Below are 18,922 nucleotides of genomic sequence, written 5' to 3' on the forward strand. Positions count from 1 at the left end.
TGAGTTTAAATTACAGACGATATTAAGTTGATGTAAACATTTTTATGTCAACAGAAGTTTGCAACTTAAAATGTTTAATTAAAACAATAAATTAGAATTTTTAACTTGCAACCATGCATTTATTTAAGTTACAATTCATTTGAAATCGCCACCTCATATTTACATTTTTCTGTGAGATCAGGTTGCAAATTGTACCTTTTTTCTGAATTTCAAAAAATTTTCACTTCAAATCAAAGGTTGTAATGTTGCAATTCATCTCAAACCTTAGAACTCTTTAACACTCACTGGCTTAGATCTTCTCTCTTTTTTTTTTTTTTCTTCTTTTTTTTTTCCCAGTGGAGAAATGAAGACTACAAATACTTCCAGAACCAAGGCCACAAAAAAAAAAAAAAAAAAAAAAAAAAAAAGTTTCCACTGTTGTGCTCTATTGCAAAAACAAAACCTGACAGGTTTTCAAAAAGGTTTTCTGAACCCCCCATCTGCAGTTGGACAGAGAAAGATTAGTCCTGTCATTCATGCTATTGATTGAGCCAATGTTTCGAAGTTTCGATGTTTTGGTTGAGATTCTCAAACAAACTTGCTTGGTAACACTTTATAATAACTGCACACTATGAAGCATTAGTTAAGCATTAGTAAACAGTCAATTCATCATTTATAAAGCATTAATAAACATTAGTAAGCAGTTTATAAATACACCTATAAATGCTTTGTTCTTGATTTATAAGCATATCTATTATGTGTTTAATAATTGTATTTACATACTTTATTAATGATCAATTTATCATTTCTAAATTAAGTATTACATTATTTACAAACCAGTTATTTAGGAGTTGTCAGGTGTTCATAAGATAATTTAGGAAATGTAAGTAAATGATTAATAAACTATTTAAACATACATTTATACATCTTATTATTTAGACATATAGTAATCGTTACTCAGTGTGTTAAAAAATGCTTTATTAATACATATTCCTACTGTAATTCATGATTAATTCAGGTAGTTATAAAACATTTAGTAGTTGTCAATTTAACTATTTTTGTGAGCTCATCTAAAGTGAGGACTATTCATGCCTCGTAAAGCTTTACAAAGAAGATTTAAAGGCGCAGTGATCTTCTGCACTGCTGTTTTCTAATGTTAATACTGAGGTAGTTTTGACACTATGAAATATTTTATTAAATTATTATTGTTTTATAAAAACATTATTTGTTGTATTTTGGCACTCCTGTAATCCAATGTTGGCACTGGTAAAATTTTATTCAGCAATGTTTACACTTTACAGAAATGTATTTTTATATCAGATTACAAAAGCTTAGTTTCATTTTACTGTTATGTTTTCTGGAGGAGTACAGGGATTTTTATTTTCTGTGAAATTGCAGAGGTTTACTTTTAAGTTACCCATCGTAAAGTTTCATTTTTTTTCCTTGAAATAAATTTTTCTAGGTTCTGTATCCTTTAAATCTCCTTTATAAAAGCTTTACGAGGCATGAATAGTCCTCACTTTAGATGAGCTCTCAAAAATGGTTAACTGACAACTACTAAATGTTTTATATCTACCTGAATTAATCATGAATTACTGCAGGAATATGTGTTAATAAAGCATTTATTAACACACTGAGTAACTATTACTATATGTCTAAATAATAAGATGTATAAATGTATGTTTAAATTGTTTATTAATCATTTACTTACACTTTATAAATGATCTTATGAACCACTGACAACTCCTAAATAACTGTTTTTTAAATAATGTAATACTTAATTTAGAAATTATAAATTGATCATTAATAAAGTAGGAAAATACATTTATTAAACACATTATAGATATGCTTATAAATCAAGAACAAAGCATTTATAGGTGTATTTATAAACTGCTTACTAATGTCTATTAATGCTTTATAAATAATGAACTAACTATTTACAAATGCTTAACTAATGCTTCATAGCATGAGTTATTCTAAAGTGTTACCACTTGCTTTTACAGAAACAGTTTTTACATAGTGTTTTAATGCATATTGAGCTGGGTTAGGAGAAACTATTTCAGTATCAAAAAAAGACATATTTCCTCTTTAAATATTTGTTCTATTTTTTATGTTCTCACAGCCCTGTCCCTACTATCACCTGGAGAAAGATGAGTGGGAACATCCCAAAAAAAGCCCGTCTGCGCAAATCACAGGCTGTTCTTGAGATCCCCAACATCCAGCTAGAGGATTCTGGGAGTTATGAGTGTAAAGCTGAGAACACCAGAGGAGGCACCGCCTTCAGAGGACATCTCCAGGTCTACAGTGAGTACAACTCTGCTTCTAAAAAAAAAAAAAAACACTGCAACCAGATCATTAACAATGAAAGTTCTTTATGGTTTATGTTTGCAATATATATAATAAGAGAAGGAAAATGAGCAGGATGAAACACTTTGTTGTACTGCACATTTGTAAAAGCATCTGCTAAATGAATAGATTTAAATGAGCAAGAAGGGGATTGTGGTGAAAACCAAGGATTGTCCTACAGACATGAATGATTCCTCAAATAATGTGGCTTGTTTAGGAGAGATGTGCTAATGCTTTCTGATTGTGATTGGAATAATGATTTATGCCTGGTGGATGAAAAACTGCAAGGACTTACATTGAAGAAGGGACCTTGTAACACAATCTCATGACAATTTTTAACTATTTTACATTTTGATGAATTGGTGGCCAATTGTATGAATTCGTACAATCTCATGTGTACGTTTTTTGTACAACCTACTTACGCCCCAGTGATGGGTATGTTTAGGGGTGGACCTTCATGCTAACTTTTTTCTAAAAATTGTATGTTTTCATATAATTTACATTGTGCAAATTCATGCGAAATCGCCACTTTGTTACATAATTAGGTTTTCCCATGAAATCGGGTTGGACCTTAGCCATATCTAAAGACCAGCATATGATAGAAACTTGAGGGTTTTACTTCTATTGTAACTTTCATCCACATCCCAGAACCCTTTAGCAATGCTCTTGCAACTGCCCAGAACACCCTAGTTTTGTGTGTATGAGCACTACTCGTATTGTCTCCGGTAAATGTAAAAATCTGGTTTTATAAGAGTTATTTGTATAAAAAAAAAGGCTTTGAAGTAATGTGCCGCAGTAGTGTGAGAACAGGATCCGTTGGGTCCTTTTCTGATTAGATTCCTTCATAAATTATTCCACTGGGCATACTCTCTCTCTCTTTGGCATAATTCTGACTGGCCTTTATGACAGAAGGTATAAATTTAAGCAAAGTTGGCCAGCTTACATTTTATCAAAGTTCTGTGAGGACAAAATAACTCTGTCCTCAGAAGACTTTTGTCCAATTAAATTTTAGGGGCTATTTTATCATTATTCTTGCTTGCGTAACTGAAAATGCCATATTTTTTGACCCACATATTTCCCCTGACCCACCGTAGCTTTGATAGGGCCCTAATACGGGGATCTGGGACCTCCATTCATCTTTCCCAGGCTCCTCTCTCCTTATCCGTTCAATAAGGTTTGTGACTTAGATGAAGTGTGTTATGTCATAAAAGTAAGTGTATCAGCGGGCCACAAGATGAATGCAGTGTCCTAGTGATTTTATGAAAACCTGGTTTTAAGAGGTTTATGACTGTCACTGGGATCTATGATTCATCACACAGTCTGGATGAACAAAGCTTGACAAAACAACAGCTGTTTGTCTTATCCGTCACAACAATGTCCAAATATACTTTTATTGTGTTCTCTTCGTTGTCAGTAGTTCAGTACCATTGTGTGATGAACAGTCCTGCCACTCTTCATGAATCTTAAAGTATTTCAAAGGAGAACTGTTAAAGCACGTTCACACCGAGAACAACTACATTGATAACTGTAACGTTTTAATAGTCATTCTAATTCTATGAGAATAGCAAATCCACACCACAGCTATAACGATAATGACACAGAGGAATAATATTGTTGTAAGAACTTTCGGAACAATTTTTCTAAGGTAAGTTCGTCCTACAGACATGAAAGATACCTCAAATCATGTGCCTTGTTTAGGAGAGATGTACAAATGCTTTCTGATTGTGACTGGACTAATGATTTTTGCCTGGTGGATGAAAACTTAGACTCAAGTTGAAGAAGGACCTTATAACACAGTCTCATGGCATTTTGTAACTATTTTGCGTTTTGACAAATTGCTGGCCAATTTGTATGAATTTGTACAATCTCATTTGTACGTTTACATACAAACTGCTTACGCCCCAGTGCCGGGTGTTTAGGGGTGGACCTTCAATTTCATGCTAACTTTTTTTCTAAAAATCACATGTTTTCGTATATTTTACAGTGTATGAATTCATGTGAAATCGCCACTTTGTTACATAGTAAGTTTTCCTGTGAGATCGGGTTGGACCTTAGCCATATCTAGAGACCAGAATATGACATGAGGGTTGGCTCTTTGAATGATTTTTCCAGTTGAGGAATGATAAAACTATTGATAGCCATTTAGAATCCACCTGAGAGCCTGAGCTTTTAAAGCAGCAGGTGATATGTTTATAGTAAACGTAATATTATGAGTGCCGCTATAGTTACATTATTTTTATTGGTGGAGTTATCTTTTTTGGTGTGAACGTATCTTCACGTGGCTAGAATACACAACATGACTTTTACAGTCTGGAGGAGTCAATGCTAGTTGCTGAAAGTCAGAGCCAATCTGCAGATTTTGGGCAGTCAGAGTATAGTTTATGATGGCCACAGACTTTAGCTTCAGATTATGCTTGCATCCAGTCTGAGGATATCAAACATGTTTGATATTTTGAATTGATTTCAGAATACATACTGTATTGTTTTCATTTGTCATATGTCTCCTAAAAACAAAATGTCTCTCTGTGAGTTTGCTGTGTTCAGAATGACTTGAAAGTCAGCAAGTGTTTGACATTTAAGATTTTAGTCTTTTAGTCTGTTTGGCTGTTTGACCATATTTATTTCCCTTATCTTATCATGAACAAATCATCAGTAGATTTTATTCATATAACATAAACTGTTAAAAGGATTTGATGATCACTGATAGTATTTTATTCTGTGTTGTCATCATTCAGGATGGATTTTACCTTTAATGTACTTTTTTTTTTTTTAACAAAGCAGCTGATATTGCCATAGAAACCAGCGGACTGCCAAGTCACTTTCACCCCAAAATGGCAGAAGTGTAGGGCTGCTACTGGGCGCTGGTGTTGCAATGGAATGTTCTATTGAGTTTCACTTCTTGTCAGTATAAGTTCTTTGATTTTAGGCTTGGTTCTGGATGTGCTGAGATGCTCTGAAAAGTGATCCGCTACGTCCTCAATATATTTATATATCTCAAGTCCAGTACAGAAGTAGAAAATACATGAAATCTGATCAACTATGTAAACACTTTCTCATTTTTGTAAAGTAGAACTCCATTCCCAGCCCGTACAGACCCTTAATGGAAACTAAAATGCAAAAAAAAACTGGCCATCACAACCGTGAGTAAAATTAACATATGACCACCCACATCAACACCTGTTAAGTATTGAGGAAATTGTCTGTCATGATGAATGACATTCTGAATTACTAGTATGTGGGGATCAGCAAGAAAAGAATTTTTGTTTTTTTTATATAGGTAAAAAAAAAAAATGTTACAAAAATTCAGTATATTTCAGTGTACACTGTTTGCTATTAAAAATCATTTCATAATAATTTTCTTTTTTTTTTTTTTTTTGATCAATCCACTTTCAAACTTCAAAATGCTCTTGGATAAGGGTGCACAGCTATTGCCTGCCTTACCTGCAAACTGTATTCCAGACACACGTCTACTCATACAATTTGCATACACCCAATTCAGTCTGCAAGCCCTTTTTTTTTTTCTCGACAGAGTGATTGAAGGCTTGCCTTCAGCGAGGTTTTCTCTCAGAGCGGGTTAGCCGTCTGTCGCAGCTCGTGTGAATATGTCACATGCAGCAGCCGCAGATCGGTATGTGTCCTGGGTGCGCAATGAGTCAGAACCCGTTGACGGGCAAGGGTGTGCATCCTCCTCGAGGCTGCAGCCTGCCGTTATTGTCCCGCCTGTGGGTCTGGAGTGAGGAATGGTGGTGTGGATGGAGGAAGGCAGTAAGTTTTATCACCATCTCCAAGAGCTGTAACTCAAGGAGCCCATGTCTTTGCCAGAGGTTACCTGCACCTTTTCTCTCTCACTTTCGCTCTTTCGCTCAACCTCGGGAAAATGGACACAACATGATTTGTAAATTATACAAAGCAGCTAGATATCTCCCTGAGAGTGATATTTCAACACAGATATGACCTGCTGCCATGTGTTGGCTAACTGATTTTTTTTTTTTTTTTTTTTATTGCTACTGAACGAATTGCGGGTGAATTACTCACTCGTTTTCATCCACTAATTTAGTTCACTTGAGAGATTGAATGAAAACTAGTAAACATGCTCTATCATGGAAACTATGTATAAACCTTAATTAAACAATTTAATAATCAATTAAAAAGCATTTTATATCTGTATGATATTACGCTGTAGCCACATTGGACCAGCGGTTTCGAAAATGGGTGGATGGAAGATTCAGCTGAGAGTGCCATCTTCTGGTCAGATGCAGGAATTCATTCGCCATGTGACTCTCACAGTGCAGTATGGGTATTATCTAGCCGTTGAGCGTTCATCGTTTGTACACTCGTTATTGCGCTGCAATGTTGGATCGAATGAGTGCACTTGATAACATCCACTATGGTTTCGGACACTGCTACAAATTGCTGTCTCCTCAAATATTGCCCTATTTAAGAGTGTAGGGGCGATTTCTGACACAGCCAAGGTCTTACTAGAAACATGCGGGACAGTCACCCTCCAGGACCGAGTTTGGACACCCCAGTGCTAGTGTTTTTAGCATGTTGCTGTTCGTTTTGTACAGAGCCCCGCACATGACATGCAGGAAAAAAAAGTAAATTGTGTGCACGCTTTACTAATTCGTTCCCTCGATTTACTATTTAGTAAAGCTTGCGCGCAATTTAGTAAATCGAGGGAATTACTTAGTAAAGCGTGCGCATGATTTATAAATCAAGGGAACGAATTAGTAAAGTGTGCACACGATTTAGCCTAATATTTTGTTGGTGCATGTCATGTGCAGGGCTCCGTAGTTTTGTAGGGCATTTTGAATGTTTTTAGCATGTTGTTAGGCAGCTGCTAGGGTCTTATGAGTGCTCTTAACACGGTGCTATTTGTTTGGATTGAAAAGCCCGGTGCTAGGGTGTTCTGAGTGTTTTTAGAATGTTACTATTTGCTTTGTAGGGTGTTTTGAGTGTTTTTTTTTTGTTGTTGTTGTTTTTTATCATGTCGCTATTTGTTCTGTAGGTTGTTCTAAGTGCATTTAGCATGGTGCTATTTGCTCCAACCTAGATTAAACTTATATGCCTGTAGCTAGTAATCCTGAAGACCTTGATTAGCTTGTTCAGGTGTGTTTGATTAGGGTCAAAGTGGATCTGGAGGGCCAGAGTTGCCCAGCCCTGTGCTAGAGTGTTTGACAGAGTGTTTTTTTTTTAGCATGTTAGCGTGGCTGCTAGTGTGTTTTGGGTGTTGCTAAATGGATGGTGAGTGTTTTGGGTGATTGCTTACTATAGAATCGAAAGAATCCACTCACAAGTCACCATAATATGGCTCACTAGATATGATTACTACTTTAATGTAAGTTTATGAGATAGTTTCTATATCCACAAGGTCTAAATCTTAAGTGTGATTGCTTCAAAAAGTAATAATACACATCTCCTTAAAAAGCCACTTGATTTGAGGTACAGTATCAATCATATAGTCAATTCATGTACATTCATAGCATAACCCAAAATATTGTTAGATTTCACACTAAAAATTATCACTTAGAATTAGGGATTTGTTCCATAAATAATTAATATGCTTCCAGATATGTGGTTTCATCGTTTGAATGACTATTATTATTCTAAAATATGGAAAATAATAATGTTAAGGAATAAGTAAGTGTGTTCAGACTTTTGGCTGGTAGTTTATTTTTGCTCAAATGAAATGCAAAGTCTTTCCTGTGCATGCTGGGTACTAAAGGTCCACTGCTTTCAGAACTTTGCTGCTCATCATTCCTAATGAAAACACTCCCCACTGTTCCTCTCATACATATTCATTCTGCAAAAGGACAATGCGACACAGGCTACCTACAAACTGCAGCTGCGTTTCATGTTAACAAAGTTTTATAGTGTAGGAACAGTTGGAGCAACAGTTGGATGTCAGGACTTTTTTTTTATTAAACATAAAAGTCAATTCACAACTGTATTATCAATTATAACATTTTAGCAGCCGGGGAGCATTTTATGTTATGATTTAGTTATCTGTATTGGTTTCTAGCAGGTAAGGAGACATTTTGTATAGGCAGAGTGCTTCAGATCTAAAGTATAGAGAAAAGCTCAGAAAAAGTTACCTAGTTCATTTTCAATAAGAAGGAAGGGTGGTGACCGTGATTTCACCAAGTGCAACATGAAAATTTCAATCAACCAATCAGATTTGAGGGACAAGTTTACAGTTTGTGTCAAGTTTAGGCTTACAACCAGGGTTAGGAGCTTCTACTTCAGTGTTATTCATCATTTCACTCTGATTTTAGAGATAACTTATGGGTAGGGGTAGGACTACATTTTCAGACAGGCATGTTGTTCCAGGATCGACAAAATAGTTTGGCTAAATTGGCTATGCCAGGAAAAACAAGTTAATATTTATGGTAACACTTTAGTATAAGGAACATATATTCACTATTAACTATGACTTTTCCCTCAATAAACTCCTAATTTATTGCTTATTAATAGTTAGTAAGGTAGTTGTTAAGTTTAGGTATTGGGTAGGATTAAGAATGTAGAATAAGGTCAAGCAGAATAAGGCATTAATATGTGCTTAATAAGTACTAATAAACAGCCAATGTTCTAGTAATATGCATGTTAATAAGTAACTAGTTAAAAGACCCTAAAATAAAGTGTTACCATATTTATTAATTGTGAAATATGCTTTTGAATTATTTATTTTTTGTTAAACATCAATGTTGGAAATTTCAGCAGGACAAGTACAAATCTGAAGGGGAAAAACTGCTTATTGTTAAGACCTGATCTTGCATATGTTCCTCGTCTCCTCTGTTTTCCTGGCACAGCTCTGCCGCAGTGGATCAGCATGATAAATGACACTCAACTGGACAGCGGAGAGCAGCTCCATTGGGAGTGTCGAGCCACAGGAAAGCCCAGACCCACGTATCGCTGGCTGCGCAACGGAGAACCACTCAGCACACAGGTACGCACACACACACACACACACACACACACACACAGACAGACAGCTCACTCATAGGAAAGAGACATTTTTGAGATCTGTGTAATTTTTCAATTGTTTCTCAAATGGAAACTTTTGCTTAAGGCCAGAAGCACCTTACACAAGCACTCACAAATGCTTGGCCAACACATTGTGAGTATGTGGTTCCGCTGAACACATTTACACACACTCTTACATTACATAGACTACCGGTCAAAAGTTTGGAATAAGCAAGATTTTTTAGAAAGAAGTTTCTTCTGCTCACCAATGCTGCATTTATTTGATCAAAAATAAAGTAAAAACAGTAATATTGTGAAATATTATTACAATTTAAAATAACTGTTTTCTATATTAATATATTTTAATGTAAAAGCTTGCGTTACTCCAGTCTTCAGTGTCACATGATCCTTCAGAAATCATTCTCATATGCTGATTTGTTGCTCAAGAAACATTTCTGATTATTATCAATGTTGAAAACAGTTGTACTGTTTAATATTTTTGTGGAAACCATGATACACTACCGTTCAAAAGTTTGAGGTAAGTATGTTTAAAATAATAATAATACTTGTATTCAACATGGATGCATTACAAGACATTTACAGTGTTACAAAAGATATCTATTTCAAATAAATGCTGTTCTTTTGATATTTCTATACATCAAAGTATCCTGAAAAAAATATGTATCAGTTTCCAAAAAAAAAATAAAATAAAATATTAGGCAGCAAAAACTCTTTTCAACATTGATAATAAGAACCATTATTATTAATTTAGCACCAATAGCTGATAGAAATTAAGCACTAAATCAGCATATTAGAATAATTTCTGAAAGATCATGTGACTCTGAAGACTAGGGCTGGGACAATGCATCGATTCTCGATTCGCAATACAATGAATCTGGTTCAATCCTGATATTTTCTTTCTTGAATCGATTCTGAGCTTAGTTTTAACAGGAGATGGCGCTCTAGGCTAGTTTGTAACCGCACACTTAAATGCTCATGAAGAAGACTGCTGGAGAGCACTCGAGTCATGTAAGTGCTTAAATATACTTGTACCTTGGATCAGAATGCTTTTATGACGCGGGATTAATGTAAACACAGCCCACTGCAAACACCCTTATAATTCGCTTCAACCTTTTCGAACTTTATGAATGATTATTTTAGGTTTAAGTGGTGTGTGTAAAGGAACTGGAAGCAAGCAGAGAACAGGTGTTTCTAAAGCATGTAGTGCCATCTGCTGTTAAAAACTAAGCTCAAAATCGATTCGAGAGAGGATCGCGATGCATTGGAAAATATCAGAATCGCTCCAGATTCTTTGTATTGCAAATCGAGAATTGATGTATTGTCCCAGCCCTACTGAAGACTGAAGTTACGGCTGCTGAAAATTCAGCTTTGCCATAACAGCAATAAAAGACATTTTAAAACATATTTAAATAGAAAACAGTTATTTTAAAATGTAATAATATTTAAAGATATTATTGTATTTTTATCAAATAAATTCAGCCTTGGTAAGCAGAAGAGACTTTTTCAAAATCATTAAAAATTCTGAATTATTTTGACTGCCAATGTAGGTAAACATTCAAACATTTTTTTTTTTTTTTTTTTAAATGCTCCTCACTCAAAATCACACAACTTATCTCTGTATCCACTCCACACCACTCACATACTCCAGTCTGGAACGCTGTGAGCACAGACAAGCGAATTAATACAAACTGTGAAACTTCCCAGTGCTGTTGGACTGTTATAATAGCACTCTTGGAATGCTGCTCGATCAGATTTGAGAACCAGAACTATCTGTTGTTTAATGCATTATATCACTAAGTGGTACTATAATGACAACTCACTTGTGACTTATGAAGGTCTCATGCTGGAGTCACTTTGGCAGATACTGTATGTAATTGACATTAAGGGTGCTTTGAGGAGCAGCCTGACAGGTGAACACGTGGTTCTAAAGCGATTCTTGTCTCCCCACAGAGCAGAGTGGAAATGGTGAATGGGGAGCTTATCATTCACAGACTACAGCAGGCTGATTCTGGAATGTACCAGTGCATCGCCGAGAACAAGTATGGAGCCATCTACTCCAGCGCAGAGCTCAAAATACTGGGTAAATGTTTATAACTATTTCTAGCATCTCATTATTTCAGGTTAAAACAGAAACTGTATCCCAGTTGTGTACTTATGCACTATCCTATGCCATTTTTAGTATTAGTAGTGTGAGTAGCGTTCACACTGAAATTTCAAAAAGAAAAAGTGCACTTCAGATACCTATAATGCAAATATTTAACTGACAAAATGTGTGGAATGATGGATAAATCATGTTCTCATCTATCGCAGCTTTCCGTTACACATTCATTATGTAGCGAAGGGGGAGGGGCATCAGACGCCGATGTCCGATGACAAAATAACCTAATAAAATTCATTCACTAGATAGTTGAGCGCATAGTGGACACAGCTAAAGTATTCAGTGGGAAATAACATGGAGTAGTGCTGGCTTGTTTTTATCAATGACGATTTAATTGAATAAAAAATGGGCTATTATTATTACTACTACTATTTTCCCACCCACAAGGCCTTGGTTATATTAGCAGAAAATTGTTGTTGCAGACTAAGTTTTGCTTATTTGATTCAGGAATGCAAATTTGTCACCTTTCTAGGAAAATTTTATTTCAAAAATTGTAATTTGTAAGATTCATAAATTCATAAAGCTTTGGAATGACCTTTAGGGTTTCCCTCTAAAAGCTCTATGGTTTAACGCAGTGGTTCACATCCTTTTGTTTTTATTTTTCCACTCGTCCACACTATGGTCTCCCGGGCCTCATATCATTTACATATGACGTCATAAATGCAAACCAACCAGAGTTAATATAATGCTATTAGCAGTTAATATTATGAATATTATGATTATTATGATACCTGGACAATTACATTTAAACAATTACATTTAGCAAAATGCTACTCACCATTAATGTTGTCGGAAGCTGGCCAATTTGGTGAAATTCGGCTCGAAAGGAGTCACAGCACAATGTAGCGTGACTGTAGGTTGCAAGACATGCACGGAAGCGTGAAAATGTGCATTTGCAAATGCATGTTGATCCAAATATGGAAAGCACTTTGAACAAAATCTACCCATAATAACTCATGGTTAAAACTGATGGTTTAATAATTAATGGTTTAATTTCATTTTTTATAATTTAATAAAGCAAAATTTAATAAAATAAATTTAATAACATAAGTATGTATCATTAGTAAAAATAATAATAAGCATTATTATTGGTGTTGTTTTTTGTTGTTATTGTATAGTAATACTAATTTATATAGTATAGTATATGGTTAGTATATATTGTTGTTATTGTATAGTAATACTAATTTAAAGGGTTAGTTCACCCAAACATGAAAATTACCCCATAATTTACTCACCCTCAAGCCATCCTAGGTGACTTTTTTCTTTCAGCCAAACACAATCAGAGTTATATTAAAAATATCCTGGCTCATCGAAGCTTTAAAATGGCAGTGATTGGAGGATGAGGTTTTGAAGTCCAAAAAAGTGCATCCATAGATCATAAAACATACTCCATGCGACTCCGGGGGGGTTAATAAATGCCTTCTGAAGTGAATTGATGCGTTTGTGTAAGACAAATATCATTATTTAAAACTTTATGAAGTAAAATAATGAGCTTCTGGCACGACAGCCATACTCATTTGACATGCATCCAAAAAGTGTTAACTTCCGCAACGTAGTACACAATGACACAACGTACTGCGCGTTATAACGTAGGACATAACGAAGTACGTCATGGCATTGTGTACTATGTCGCGGAAGTTAACACTTTTTGGATGTAAGTCCAAATCATGGGATGATTTTCATTTTTGGGTGAACTATCCCTTTAATGGGTTTCATGAAGTGAAGAAAGTATTTTTTCCTTATTAAAAATATACCCCCAGTTTCACAGACAAGACTTACACTAGTCCCAGACTAAAATGCATGTTTGAGCTGTTTTAACTAAAAGCAAATTGTACTGACATCTTAAAATATTTCAGTGTCATTGTTTTGTCTGAAGATGCACACCAGTAAAGGTTTTTTTTTTTTTTTTTTTTTTTTCTTCTCTAGGGTACGTTTATAAAAGCTACTTAAATGCCCTAATTGAACTAATGCCTAATCCTGGCTTAGGCTAAGCCATGTCTGTGAAACCAGGCCATAGTGTTGAAAAAACACCATATAGAGTCTAGAGTGAGGTTTGTCAACTATAAATTCATATTTTAAAGCAGATATTTAAATATACTCTCAAACCCTCTAGGGGTTCACATCTTTGTCGCTTTTTCACCCCTGATGCGTTTGCATCCCTGTTGAATATTCCTTCTGTCACATATAGTGGTGGTAAGCAACACGTGTGAAGAAGGCAATCTATATAAACAGTCTTTTAATAAACAAACAGAACACGCAAGAGAATTACAGGAGTATAAACGCTAATCCACACATTAAACAAAGACTTGAACCGACAAGGGACAACTCAAACTCAGGGCTATAGCCTAAATACATGGCAACTAACAAGGGTTAATCAAGAAACGAAACTCAAGAACAAAACTAAACATAACTCTGACACCTTCAAGATATTAAGACCACTATCATTATACTAACAAAGACATTTTTACATATTTTTACTTGTTTCCTAATCATGAAAAGTGGCCCGCACACATGGTGAAAGCAGTTAAAAGCAGATGCAGGAAAAAGTAATGGATATATTGAAGAGAATTTAGTCTGGGTGAACAATGTTAAAAAGACCATTTAACCCCACAGGTAAAGCTTGCCTCTCTCTTTCTCTCTGTGAGCGTTGAGCAGACCAGCTATTGACAGGTGACTTTCAATCACACACAATGAATAATCCTGAAGTCATTGCAGAATGACAACGAAGACAAAACAAGGCCAAGAAGCAATCAATTGCTACTTTCTTTGAACTGAAAAAGTCTGTTTCAGAGACTGAAAGTCTGCTGGCAGCCCATTTGAGGAAGAAAGAAACCGGTGATATCGAGTTAGGTGTCCACAAGGATCGGCTAAACTGAAGACTACACAGACAAAGCTGTCACAAACAGCCCCGCAGTACGACAGAACAAGGCAGGCAAGATGAAAAGAGAGAAAAAGAATGGGGCTGAGGAGAAAAAAAAAGTTTTATGTTGGATCGGTTTTAGCTTGTTTGTCAGTCTCGGTGCAATCAGAACAAGAAACGTTAGAGTCGTTTATGAAAATGCCAGCACTCTCTGTGTCTAGATGCTCAGGACGAAACAAAGGAGAGATGCAGACTGGGATTGCGTGTTTACTGGAGACACCCTCATTTTCTCCCTGTCAGCTTTGATTGTCCCACACATTCCAAGATGCATGTGGTCGTCTTTTCGTCACTTTCCTGGGGGTCATTTTCATTTACATTCCTCATTATGCTCTTTTGTTTGTCCACAGAGCTCTCATCATTCTAAGACAAGATGAACACAAACAAATGATTCTTTCTTTTGACAGCATTCATGTTCAATTTATTGTTGAAGCCTAATGACTCAATGTAGGAAAAAAAGAAAAATATATTAATGTTCAATTCATTTTTGAATCCCGACGACTCAATGTAGGAGATACGTATACATAAATCAGTACATTTCAGCTTAAAAGGGTTAGTTCACCCAAAAATGAAAATTCTGTCATTAATTACTCACCCTCATATCGTTCCACACCCGTAAGACCTTCATCTTTGGAACACAAATTAAGATATTTTTGATAAAATCCGATGGCTCAATAAGGCCTGCATTGCCGGCAAGATAATTAACAATTTCAGATGTCCAGAAAGCTACTAAAGATGTATTTAAAACAGTTAATGTGGCTGCAGTGGTTCAACCTTAATGTTATGAAGCGACGAGAATACTTTTAGTGCGGCAAAAAAACAAAATAACGACTTTATTCAACAATATCTAGTGATGGGTCATTTCAAAGCAGTGCTTCATGAAGCGTTGAAGCTTTACGAATCTTTTGTTTCAAATCAGTGGTTCAGAGCGTGTATCAAACTGCCAAAGTCATGTGATTTCAGTAAACAAGGCTTTGTTACGTCATAAGTGTTTCGAAATTTCAATGATTCACCACTGGGGGGCGTGACTTTGGCAGTTTGATACACGCTCCAAACCACTGATTCGAAACAAAAGCTCTGTAAAGCTTCAAAGCTTCATGAGGCAGTGTTTTGAAATCGCCCATCACTAGATATTGTTGAATAAAGTCGTTATTTTGCTTTTTTTGGTGCACAAAAAGTGTTCTCGTCGCTTCATAACATTAAGGTTGAACCACTGTAGTCACCTGAACTGTTTTAAATATGTCTCTAGTAGCTTTCTGGGCATTTGAAAGTGTTAATTATCTTGCTGGCAATGGAGGCCTCACTGAGAACAGCAGATTTTATCAAAAATAACTTAATTTGTGTTCCAGAGATGAACGGGTGTGGAACCACATGAGGGTGAGTAATTAATAACAGAATTTTCATTTTTGGGTGAACTAACCCTTTAAAAAAAAAAAAGGTTAAACATACAGAAAAAAACATTGGTGAAATGTATATTGTCACAGATGTTTCTGGTGTCATTGCCACATGGGGACAATTGGTAAAAGAAAATGAACAATATTAAATGCTAGACTTATAACGTGCAGTTTTCAGAGAGAATGTGACTCACTGAATATTCCCCCCACTGGTCCATTTCCCTCCAGTCGCAAAGTGATTGTTTAGTTCTCTGGAGTGACAGTCAGAAGGAATGCTTTTTTTGGATGTATTTGCGACAAATCCTCCTGTTACTCAGCGCCTATGGGGAGAGCTGTCGTCCATGACTTAGTCTATTCTCTGTTATAAATGTGAGCACATATTGCAGTGACATATTACACGGCTAACAGCAGCCTTCATTCAGATGAGCCATAGCTGCAGGCTGACTCGGGTGCCGGCATATCCGCATGTGTGCCATTGCCATGCTGTTCGTACCCTCGAGGCCAGTGGAGTGGGCGGCCCAGAGTGAACCATGGGTCGTCGAGTACGAAAGACCTCTTAGTATTCACAATAAGAGATGCATGTCAAAACTCCCACTTAAAATCATACACTAAAACTCCCATAAATGTTATATGTCACACACAGAGTAGGCACACATATATTTGTTACCACAAAGACGTGCACGTCCCCCACTCCTGGCTTAAGAAAGTCATTCATTGGTCCAGACTCTCTCAGCATGTTCTGAGGGTGGTGGATTGTGGGTCCCTTTGGCAATTCCAGAGATTAAAATGTCATCTTTTCTAATGTCACCCGTAAAAAACATGGTGCAACCTTTGACTAAACACTCCTGACGAGGCCTGTCAGCATGTAGCTACAGGCCCCAGAAGGCTCCAGCAGCTCTGCAGACATCATCACTTTTAGCCCATATGTGTTTAGCTCTGCTCACTAGAAAACCATTACACAATGTCCTCCCCAGCCACTGGATTACATGTCCTTGAAAAGCTCAGGCCTCTAATGCAGTCTCTTCAAACATGAGCATCAGTATGCAGGATTGACCATCTCTAAGATTAGTCATGGGATATAGTGCTGCAGATATGAAGCATTTTTGTAGGCCAAAACATAGAAATGAGTTAGCATTGTACTGCTTTCGGTTCCATCGTCCTTAAAGGATTAGTTCACTTTCATATGAAAATTACCCCAATCTTTACTCATGATGAACACAATCACAGATAGACGCATCCGAGCTTTATAATGGCAGTGAGCGGGATCAAAGAGTATGAGCTGAAGAAAGTGCATCCATCTACATCCATCCATCATAAACTTACTCCACACGGCTCTGGGGGGTTAATAAAGGCCTTCTGATGCGAAGTGATGCATTTGTGTAAAAAAAAAATCCATATTTAAGAAGTTATAAAGTAAAATATCTAGCCTTCCGTATTCTATTTATGAAGAAAGTGTAAAACTCTCACAGTTCAAAAAGCTTACGCTACGTCCTACGCCTTCCCTATTCAACTTACGGAAAAACTTAACTGACGCGACACGAGTTCCGTTTTTTTTTTTTTTTTTTCCCGTAATTTGAATACGGAAGGCGGTCTGGTGGAAGCTAGATATTTTACTTCATAACTTGTTAAATATGGATTTTTTTTTTTTTACACAAACGCATTGCTTCACTTCAGAAGGCATTTATTAACCACCTGGAGCCGTGTGGAGTATGTTTATGATGGATGGATGTAGATGGAGGCACTTTCTTCAGCTCATACTTATTGATCCCGCTCACTGCCATTATAAAGCTTAGATGCATCAGGATATTTATTAATATATCTCTGATTGTGTTCCTTAGAAAGAAGAAAGTCATATACACCTAGGATGGCTTGAGGGTGAGTAAAGCTTGGGGTAATTTTCATTTGAAAATGAACTAATCCTTTAACTCAATGGGGTTTTTTTTATGGATTTTTGGCGAAATGCCTTAAATAAGTACTGTTTTAACATAAGCACAAGATATTTTCATACAATACATCAGTAAAACACTCTTGATATATTTTTTAAAGCTTTTAGTTGCCTTGAAAAAAGTGATTGCTAACAAGTGGCTAAATGGGACTACAGAGGTTGTTGGGGACATTGAAAAGGACCTATTATGCTCTTTTATATTTTCAACTTTCTTTAGTGTGTAATGTTGCTGTTTGAGCATGAAAGCAAAGGTCTGCAAAGCACAAAGTCCACTCCAAAGGGAGTTATTCTCCATATCAGTAAGCCTGAACTCCCAGAAACACCTTGATTATAAGTCTTGAATTTTCTTGAGAGTCTTGAAAGTAGTGTACACGTCACAGTATTCCTCATTTAAATAATTTCCGCCCAAGACATACGCCAAAAAAAGGGTTGAGGCCTGGTTGAGTTGCGTTAGTAGTGTTTTCGTCTAAGAAAAGCTGTTTTTTCAAAACACAATATCTAAACCCCGAAACTCCTTTTTTTGGCCTTCCTAAGGCAGATGAAAGAAATTTATTTTTAACACTGTTCCTGAACATTATAACACCAACATTTTTCTGTGTGCTGCACACATAACGCACCTGAAATGTATAAGAGAAATACAAAATAAAAACATACCACTGTGAAACATTGTGCAAGTTGTGCTTGCAAAGGTGGTTCTGGATGATCCGCTTGTTCTTCTACATTTCTACATTACATCTGACTTGGGCTCTACTTGATAAGGCAAAACTGACGTTCAGGTTTTCACACCTGAGAAGCTGAAACTCGTGGTTATGGTAAGGGCAGTGACATTTCCGAAACACTCTGTTGACCAATCACAACACAGTGGTCCAGCCAACCAATCAGAGCACAGAAGGAGGGGCTTCATAGAGACCATAATTGGAGTGTTACAGAGCATTACAGAGAGACAGAGAAGAGCTGCAACAATGTAAATATCGCAAAGTTCAAAGAAAAAGGAGGCAGGAACTGGCGAACATTCAACGTAAAGTTTTAATCATACAATAAACAAATAACAAATGAAAGTAAAGCTGCAGCCCCTCAAGGATAACTGCTGCATATAAACATAATAAAACACAACATAAAGTCCAGGGTAGTGTTGTCAAAAGTACCGACTTCGATACCAAGTCGATAATGAAATTTTAAAAATTTGACACTTTGAGCGC

General features: G+C 36.2%; 1 protein-coding gene across 4 annotated transcripts in view; it reads left to right on the top strand.

Moving 5' to 3' along the window:
* The window catches only part of cntn5 (contactin 5), a 329,953-nt gene that overhangs the window by 239,047 nt on the left and 71,984 nt on the right, over positions 1 to 18,922 (top strand). For all 4 annotated transcript variants that reach the window (XM_051870641.1, XM_051870638.1, XM_051870642.1 and 1 more), the window contains exons 9-11: positions 2,102 to 2,283; positions 9,135 to 9,271; positions 11,260 to 11,389. In XM_051870641.1, coding sequence (XP_051726601.1) covers positions 2,102 to 2,283; positions 9,135 to 9,271; positions 11,260 to 11,389 — 449 coding nt within the window. The remainder of the gene's footprint in view (positions 1 to 2,101; positions 2,284 to 9,134; positions 9,272 to 11,259; positions 11,390 to 18,922) is intronic.

Source organism: Ctenopharyngodon idella, chromosome 18 (genome assembly GCF_019924925.1).
Source record: "Ctenopharyngodon idella isolate HZGC_01 chromosome 18, HZGC01, whole genome shotgun sequence".
NCBI classification, from domain to species: Eukaryota; Metazoa; Chordata; class Actinopteri; order Cypriniformes; family Xenocyprididae; genus Ctenopharyngodon; species Ctenopharyngodon idella.